The sequence below is a fragment of the Protobothrops mucrosquamatus genome, unplaced genomic scaffold (assembly GCF_001527695.2).
Source record: "Protobothrops mucrosquamatus isolate PMUCROS unplaced genomic scaffold, P.Mucros_1.0 scaffold_278, whole genome shotgun sequence".
NCBI lineage: Eukaryota > Metazoa > Chordata > Lepidosauria > Squamata > Viperidae > Protobothrops > Protobothrops mucrosquamatus.
In genome coordinates this window covers 199,070-207,888 of record NW_015386354.1, presented here as the reverse complement: position 1 = coordinate 207,888, position 8,819 = coordinate 199,070, and the positions used below count along the sequence as shown (strand labels likewise).

General features: G+C 54.1%; 1 protein-coding gene across 1 annotated transcript in view; it reads left to right on the top strand.

Moving 5' to 3' along the window:
• Positions 1-4,563, top strand: part of LOC107302604 (heparan sulfate glucosamine 3-O-sulfotransferase 2-like) — a 13,782-nt gene extending 9,219 nt beyond the window's left edge. Inside the window, exons 2-3 of the mRNA XM_015831722.1 lie at positions 34-214; positions 3,945-4,563. Of these exons, the coding sequence (XP_015687208.1) occupies positions 34-214; positions 3,945-4,563 (800 nt within the window). The remainder of the gene's footprint in view (positions 1-33; positions 215-3,944) is intronic.
• Positions 4,564-8,819: the final 4,256 nt, after the last annotated feature.

Genomic DNA, 8,819 nt, shown 5'->3' with positions numbered 1-8,819 from the left:
CGCCCGCCCCCTCGGCCCGGCCCGCCGGAGCAGGGAGCGGCCGGAGCAAGCCCGCCGTGGCCAAGCGGCTCCCGCACGCGCTGATCGTGGGCGTCAAGAAGGGCGGCACCCGCGCCGTGCTGGAGTTCATCCGCGGCCACCCGGCCGTGCGCGCCCTCGGCACCGAGCCCCACTTCTTCGACCGGCACTACGAGCGGGGCCTGGAGTGGTACAGGTGAGGCGGCGGGGCGGGGCAGCTCGGCAAAGGTCGGAATAGCAGAGTCTCCCCGCCTGCTCAGATGAGGATTCCCGGGAAAGGCGCAGTCGGAGGGTCGGCGGGGCAGCTCGGCTAAGCTCGGGAAGCGGCCGCCGCGGGCATCGGGCGGGCGGAGAGCCGCCAAGCGCCCCTTCCCGTCGCTCCGGGGCGCCCGGGACGGCGCTCTGCTCTCCGTCGGGGCCGGAGCGTCAGGACCCCGCAGCCGCGCTCCGCGTCTCCGGCTCGACCGCGACCCTGCCCGGCGCCCGCCGCGCGCTTTCGGAGGCGCCTCGGCTCGCCCGGAACGGCCGCCTCGCGCGACCGGCTGCCCCGCCGACCCTCCGCCTCCCCACCCCCGGGCAGGTCCGCGTGCGGACGGTGGCGACGGCGGGAAGCGGCGCTTCTGCTCCCCGTCCGCTCCACGTTTCGGCCTGGCGGTTTCTTGCCCAACAGGAGCTCCAGGAGGCGCCGCGAAACAAGCGAGCAGAAGGGGCGGCGGGTTCTGGGCCGGCTTCCCGACTGCGCCTTTCCCGGGAATCCTCATCTGAGCAGGCGGGGAGACTCTGCTATTCCGACCTCCAGCGTTTAACTCGCCTCCACCTCACACACACCCCGCCCCTCGCAGAAAGCCCGCTTACCTTCCCACCTGAGCTGCCTAGGGAAGCCCCCTCCCTCCAGGTGGGAGTGAGTCTCCCAGTCAGGACGGCCCAGGCAGGGCAATTGCCCAAGGAGATGCTGCCCACAGGTGTGTCCGCCGGTCAGACAGTTCATGGCTGCCTCACTCCGGGCACTTCCACGGCTGCGTTAGATCCTCTGCCAAAGCCCTCAAAGTGCGCGAAGGCGACCCGCGCAGCCTTCACTTCCCTTGGCTCCAAATGCTGAGAAGGAGGCTTAAAACTCGCTGCAGCTCTGACGGCGCCAAGATCCTCTCCGCCTCCGTTCGGCACAAGAGGGAGGGCAGGGAAAGAAGAGGAGTGGGAACAGAGAGGCAGCCTGCACTCCAGCTGGTCTGATCTTGAGGAGGAAACCCAGCAGAGCCTTTCCTCTGCTAGCGAGCGCAGTGGGTGGACTAGTTGATCTCTAATGTTCTTGTGGTTCTAAGTGTAAGCTAAGATTTCCCTTCATGGATCTTGGGAGCCAAATGGAGGCACGAGGGGTTGGGCAACCAGCCTTGCTCTGGAAGGGCACCTCGGAACCTGGCTCAGTAGAATGAGGGGCATTTGGGGAGGGGGTCCATTCCAAGGGTCCCCGCTGAGAGGCTTTTGCTGTGGGAAGGCGGTTCAGGAGCCAGCCTGGAAAGCATCTTCTGTGGAGGTTCCTGAGGTCTTCCAGAGAGGCTCCTTCAAAAGGTGCAGAGCCAATAAGCCCTGGATGGACCTGTCTGCTCCTGCTGAAGTTCCCCACTGCCCCATCATCCCGTTCGACTAATATTTCTTTTAAATGAAGTCCTTCACTACGCTGATCCTGTTGAGCCTCTTTCTAGAGGGCCAGCGTCTCCGATTGGACCTGTGCAGCAGCACCCACCGGCATGTGCCTTGTGATCAGGATAACATGGAGCAAACTGCGGAATGACGGAGGCTGTGGGCATCTTCAGCCCCCGCCTGGGTGAGGCCTGAGCCATTATAGGGAGAATCTCCTTCAACCCAGGCGAGGGGTCTTTTTGCTCAGAAACTGCATGCATCAGGGCACTAGGCAAAGCTGCTTCAAAGCCCATAAGCCACGCTCCTTCTTGCACTTGAGCATTTGTTACCCACATCCTGCCCCCCCCACCCTTCCTCATGGGGCCAGCTTCATCTTGCCTTCCATCAGAAAATGAAAGCACCGCTGGTGCTGCTCGTTGTGTCGGGGTAAAAGTAGCCCTTTCCTTCTTAAAGTGGCCCAAGCCAACCACAGTTGTCAGGCATGTAAATTTGTAATGTGGTCAGTTGTTACCTTGGAGGCAAGTCAGCTGAAGTGCCCCCCCCCAGAGTCACTTACAAGGCCCCTCCTCTCTGAAACCAGCCTTAGCCGCCTTCCACCAGTCACTTGCCTCCTAGCATTTGCGCTTAGCCTTAGCACTCTGCTCTCTAACCAGGTAGAGGGAAGGAGCAGAGTGCTCTGTTGGATCTGGAAAAGGAGAGGCCACATTTTTGTGCTGATCCACTTTAACAACATTCTGAAATGAGCCTTTACTTTAGATTAGCCTTTTTTCCAGATTGCCTCATTCGGAAAATAAGGAGCTGGCCAGGCTTTCTGGAGTTTCTTTGCCAGTTTCAAGCACTCCCAGCTGCCTCCCCAACCAGGCTGGAGCAGGGCCAGAATCAGGCCCTCCCTGGCTTGCAAACTGGGGGAGCATTTCCCTACTGGTGCGAAGGGGGTGCTGCAAAGCCCGAGGAGGAAGCCATCCCAGACTGCCCCCCCAGGCAGACTCCCCAGCCAGCAGCACTGGGAAGAGAGGCAGTGCAGGGGGCCCGGGGCCCTCAGAGGCCAGGCTTTGGACCCGGAAGACCATTTCCCTATTGTGGTTTCCTAAGAGATTAGGGATTTTGTTCTTCCAAAACGTCCCCAGCACTCTAACACCCAGGTGGAATCTGCATTGGCTCTCCAGTTCAGGAGCAGCATTTTAATGGTGGTTGCTGCCTACAGGCTGTGGTGGATCTCTGTGGCCCAGACCAGCGCAGGGGAATCCTATAAGCCATCTAGTCCCAAGATCTGATGCCTGATCTCCTTTCTTGGCAGAGAGACCACCCTAGTTGGAATAGTGTGCCTTGATTTCAGCTCATGAAGTCTTGCATGAAATTCTAGCAGAAATTATATCAAAGTGTGGTTTGCACTAGATTACAAGCTGCACATCTGCCAAATGCAGTTCTCGGTTGCATCCACTGAATAATGTCAGGATCAAGAGAGCATTCTTACTCTATTCTGAACTGAACAAACCGCACTAGAATATTGTGTCCACATTGAATTTTAGGAAGGATATTAGCAAACCAATATCCAAAGAGAAAGGAAGATGATCAGAGGCCAGAAGGAAAATGTTAGCAGAAGTTCTGGGTATGTTTAGCCTGGAGAAGAGAAGGCTGGAGATACACATGGTGGCTGTCTTCAAGTATCTGAGACTCTGTCACGAAGAAGATGGGCAAACTTTTTCAGGGACAAAACACAACAGTTTTCTTTGTGGTTAGAGCTATTCAGCAGTGGAAGAGGCTTCCTTGGGAAGTGGCAACGTTTCCTTTGATGGAGATATTTAAAGACGAACTGGACGGTCATCGTGGATGGAAGGTTCACTGGTCAAGGAGTCCAATTAGAAGATCCAAGATTCCTTGATTGTGTTTTGAAAGATGCTGGAGAAGGTTTGATTCATTATGGCCCATCTCTAATGTTATTTATTTTATTTTTCTGAGTTATTATTTTATTGTTGTTTAGTTTTTATGGCTACTATGAATTTTTAACATTGTTTTCCATTTATGTGTTAACTGCTATGCCATTGATTGAGGCAGAATACAATATAGTGAAATAGTTCTGCAGAATTGTCTCTTTTAGGAGATGTTCAACTTGCCTGGAGGGAAGCACCTCCACTCTTTGAAGACCAAAGAGGCAAAAGGTGTTTCTCATAGAATCTCTTTGGTGTCTTCCAAGGAGACCCTGAGGTGGTGGTGGTGGGGGGGGGAATTCCTCCTTTCATGTCACTTCTCCCCTTTGCCCCTCACCTCTGGGTGCCCTTCCTTTGCAGGCTCCTGATGCCCCGCACCCTGGAGAGCCAGATCACCATGGAGAAGACACCCAGCTACTTCATCACCAGAGAAGCCCCCCAGCGCATCTTCAACATGTCGCGGAACACGAAGCTGATTGTGGTGGTGAGGAATCCCGTCACCAGGGCCATCTCGGACTACACCCAGACCCTCTCCAAGAGGCCGGGCATCCCCACCTTCGAGGGGCTCTCTTTCCGCAACCGCAGCCTCGGCCTGGTGGACACTTCCTGGAGCGCCATCCGCATCGGCCTCTACGCGCTGCACCTGGAGAGCTGGCTCCAGTACTTCCCGCTCTCCCAGATCCACTTTGTCAGTGGGGAGCGGCTCATCACGGACCCTGCAGAGGAGATGGCCAAAGTACAGGACTTCCTGGGCCTCAAACGGCTCATCACCGAGAAACACTTCTTCTTCAACAAGACCAAGGGCTTCCCCTGCTTGAAGAAGGCCGGGGGAGGCCCGCTGCCCCGCTGCCTGGGGAAATCGAAAGGCAGGCCTCATGTCCAGATTGACCCAGATGTGCTGGAGCAGCTGCAGGACTTCTACCGCCCCTACAACATCCGCTTCTATGAGGCTGTGGGGCGAGACTTCCGCTGGGAATGAGAGAGGCGGGGGGGGCTGGAGGAGCAGCTTCAGCTCTCCAGCAGTCTGCCTCTGTTCTGGCCGTGGGTGACCAGCCCAGCAGGCCAAAGTCCAGCCCTCGAGCCAGGGCCACTGCAGCACATGGCCATCCTGCCGGGGTTGGCGAGGCCTTCAGGAACTTTTCAATGGTGCAATCAGGGTATGAGAGGCCCAAGGATGGATTTTATTTTTCATAATGATATAAAAATAGAGTTTATAAAGAGCACTATGTAAACACTAAGGGCACCTGCTTCCTAGCTCTGCAGTCATGAAACCTCGGAGATGCCCTCTTGTATGAGGTCCCCATCCCTTAACTCCCCTGGCTGTTTTGCCCTCAACCCCCCCCCCCCCGAATAAAGCACAGATTTCTGCTATTACGGGTACTTGAGGCTCAGCCCGTGGCTTCTCCCAGAGTCTCTCTTGGTGGCCTCTTGTCTCCTTTTCCTTCCTGTGAAATAAGTCCCAGCCAACCCAAAGGCAGCCTGGCAGAGCTCTAGCAGGTTCCTTTGCTGGGAGAAGGGGGCACGGGTTCCAGGGGGAGGATGCTTTCGTTTCTCCCACAGGTACAGGGGGGCATGTATTTCAGCCTTAACTGAGAAAAACTGTCTTTCTCCATCCCCGAGGAGCACTGTGCGTGGCCCAGCCAGTTCTGGAGCACCTTCTCCAGCTGCCAAGGTGTGCCAAATTCTGCCCTTGCCTCCCCACCACCACCTGCCAGGGCCAGGAGTGCTGAGTTGCATTTCCAGTCCTTCTGTACATCTGCTGCCCTCAGTGGCATTGCCATCTCCATCTCAGAAGGGCTGTGGCTTCTCATTGGCACACAGTAGCTGGCAGCTCCTCCCCAAAGCAGAGGGTCCCTGGCAGCCCCTCGCTTGTTCTGCTCATTCTCCTTTGCTTGCCTCAGCAGCCGGAGGCAGATCAAATCTTTCAAGGGGTCCCCTCTGCTGGGGAAGAGCAGCAGTCCTGGGGAGGCATGTCTCAGCTCCCATCAGCAAAGAGCCAGGCAGTCTCTCCCTCAAAAGAGCTTCCGTTTCCACCTGCATTTTAGACTTCCTGTTTTAAGGTTAATTGGAGCAATGCAAGCGAGGGGGTCCTGGTGCAGCTGCTTACAACATCTCAAATATTAACTGGGGGTGATGTAAAGAAGAGATTCAAAAACAGTAACTGTGAGAGGGACCTTGGAGTCCTAGTGGATGATCACTTGAATATGAGCCAGCAGTGTGCAGCAGCTGCCAAGAAAGCTAATACAATTCTTGGTTGTATAAACAGAGGCATAGAATCAAAATCACATGAAGCATTAGCGCCGCTTTGTAAAACCTTAGTAAGGCCACACCAGGTATACTGCATCCAATCTTGGTCACTACATTACAAAAAAAATGTTGAGATTTGGAAAAAGTACAAAGAAGAGCAACTAAGATGATTAAAGGCTTGGAAACAAAAACATATGAAGAACAGTTGCAGGAATTGGGTATGGCCAGTCTAGAGAAAAGAAGGACATGATAGCAGTATTCCAGTATTTGAGAGGCTGCCACAAAGAAAGGGGGGGTTCAACATTTTCCAAAGCACCAGAAGGCAAGCCAAGAAACAATAGATGGGAACAGATTAAGGCACGGGTCGGCAACCTGCGGCTCCAGAGCCACATGTGGCTCTTTGAACCTTCCCCTGCGGCTCCCAGCCTCTTCTGCCATTTGCAGAGAGAGAGACAGAGAGAGAGGCACTTGCGCTTCCCTGCTTCTCTTCTCTCTCTCTCTCTCTCTCTCTCTCTCTCTCTCTCTCTCTCTCTCTCTCTCTCTCTCTCTCTCTCTCTCTGTGTGAAATAGTGGACTCACACTGTTCTGATGAGCTGACAAGCTTATTGGGCGGGACTCCTCCCTTTGCTGCGTCTCTGCAGGAAGCAGGAAGGCAGGAGAGAGCCAGCCTAATAACGTGTGTCAGCTTGTTGGAGAAGAGCCTGAAGCCAGTTTTCCAGATGAGCAGAAAATCAGAGAGAGGGAGAGAGAGGGGAGAGAGAGAGAGAAAGAGAGAGAAAGAGAGAGGGAGAGGAAAGAGAGGGAGAGAGAGAGGGAGAGAAAAGGGAGAGAGGGAGAGGAAAGAAAGAGTGAGGAAAGAGAAAGAGAGAGGGAGAGGAAAGGGAGGGAGGGAGAGGAAAGAAAGAGGGAGAGGAAAGAGGAAAGAGAAAGGAAGAGGAAAGAGAAAGAAAGGGAGAGGAAAGAGAAAGAGGGAGAGGAAAGAGAGAGAGGGAGAGGGAGAGGAAAGAGAGGGAGAGAGGGAGAGGAGAGAAAGAGGAAAGAAAAAGGGAGAGGAAAGAGAAAGAGAGGGAGAGGAAAGAGAAAGAGAGGGAGAGGAAAGAGAGAGAGAGAGAGAGAGAGAGAGAGAGAGAGAGAGAACTCATGCACAGCAGCCTCTATTTCTTTTTAATTAAACTCTTCAATCAAGGTCCCCACCCCTTGCGTTCGCGCACACGTGCACAAGTTTTGCGGCTCCCAGTGTTTTCTTTTCTCTGGGAAATGGGTCCAAGTGGCTCTTTGAGTGTTTAAGGTTGCAGACCCTTGGATTAAGGAAAGAAGCAACCTGGAACTAAGGAGAAACTTCCCAACAGTGAAAACAACCAGTGGAACAATTTGCCTTCAGACGTTGTGGGTGCTCCAACACTGAGGAAGGTATAGTTAAACTAGTAATATTCCTCCTCCCACCAAAGTCATAATGTCCATTTGAAATCCAGCCAATCCACAGGTGGCACAATGTGCAGGTAACTGGCACCGTTGGCAAGCAGTTCTCCAGTTTCATTTCTCTGTAACCGTCTCCCTGATAAGGGAGACACATTCCTTTCTCAAGTGGATGGAGGTGGAAGGAAAGCAGAAAGCGAAAGTTATCCCAAGCAAAAGCAAATATCCCCCCTCCCCCCAGCAGAAGGGCAGGCCCCAAAGCATGAGCTCAAGAGTATATGCAAGGAAGACAATAAGAATTGGGGGACCTGACGCACTGGAGGTTTTTTTAAAAAAAGACTGGACAACCACTTGTCTGGAATGGTATAGGGTCTCCTGCTTGAGTAGGGGGTTAGACTAGAAGACCTCCAACGTCCCTTCCAGCTCCATTCTGATTGAATTGAGACACTAATCCCCCTTGCAGAACATAAGAAACAGCATCCACAATCCCTTGGAATTAAGGACTATCAGAGGGTCTTCCCCAGCTTAGAGAGTTCACTCTGCTACAGACTGGGAGACCTTCCTGCAGGCTGCAGATTCCCCAGCTGACCAGGTCCTGTCTTAGCCACAGATCCATCGGCCAGGAGGTGGGCCTCAGAGTGCCTCCCTGCCAGGCTTGGGGTGGGGGGACTGCTTGCACGCCTCCCCCCTCAGCTCAGTGGCGCCTGGCCTCCACTGCGCTCCCTCAGGGCTGCTGCTGCCTTGCCCTGTTGGCTGTGGCTGAGCCACTTCAACTGCCTGGGGGGCCCACCATGCAGCTCCAGAGCCACCTGACCTCCCTGGCTCCAGCCTTTCCACTTCCATACTTCCTGCCTTCCTCCAGCTCCTGCTCCTTGGCTCCTGGTCCATTGGTTGGATGCAAAGAGGGCAGGGCAGAGCCTTGGACTGACTGGCAGGCACAGGCAGGCAGTCCTTTGGCAGTACAGAGAGGGGCTTCCAGGGGAGCAGCCCCAATTCTCTCGATCAGGTCTGAGACTGCCCACCCCTGCTGCCAATCCTCAACAGAAATGTTCACAACAATGAAAACCTCAGACAGGAGGAAGAGCGCTGCTGGGTGGGCAGGCAGGTGTCTTGCTCGGCTGTGGCTTGGGGGACACTTTTTTCAGTGCCATTGTAACTTCGAACAGTCACTAAGCGAACTGTTGTAAGTCGAGGACTACCTGTACTTCATCACTTTTTTCCTTTTGGGGGGGGTCATCAAGTTTTTGACACCTTGCTAGGCGACTGGTGGTACTCGGATGTTGCCATATCCTAAAAGTGGTACAATGGGTGAAACGGTTGAAAAGCCCTTACTTAGGATATAGGATTTCCAGTGAAGGCGTTGAAATGGACCCAGCTAAAGTGAAAGTAGTACTGGAGTGGCAACCCTCACGAACCTGAAAGCAGCTCCAGAGTTTTTTGGGGTTTGCAAACTTCTATTGGCAATTCATCCCCTCCTTTGCCAAAATTGCCTTGCCACTGATTGAGCTGTTAAAGAAGGGGAAAATGGGTGGGAAGCCACAACCCTGCCAACCACTTCCATGGTCCATTGAA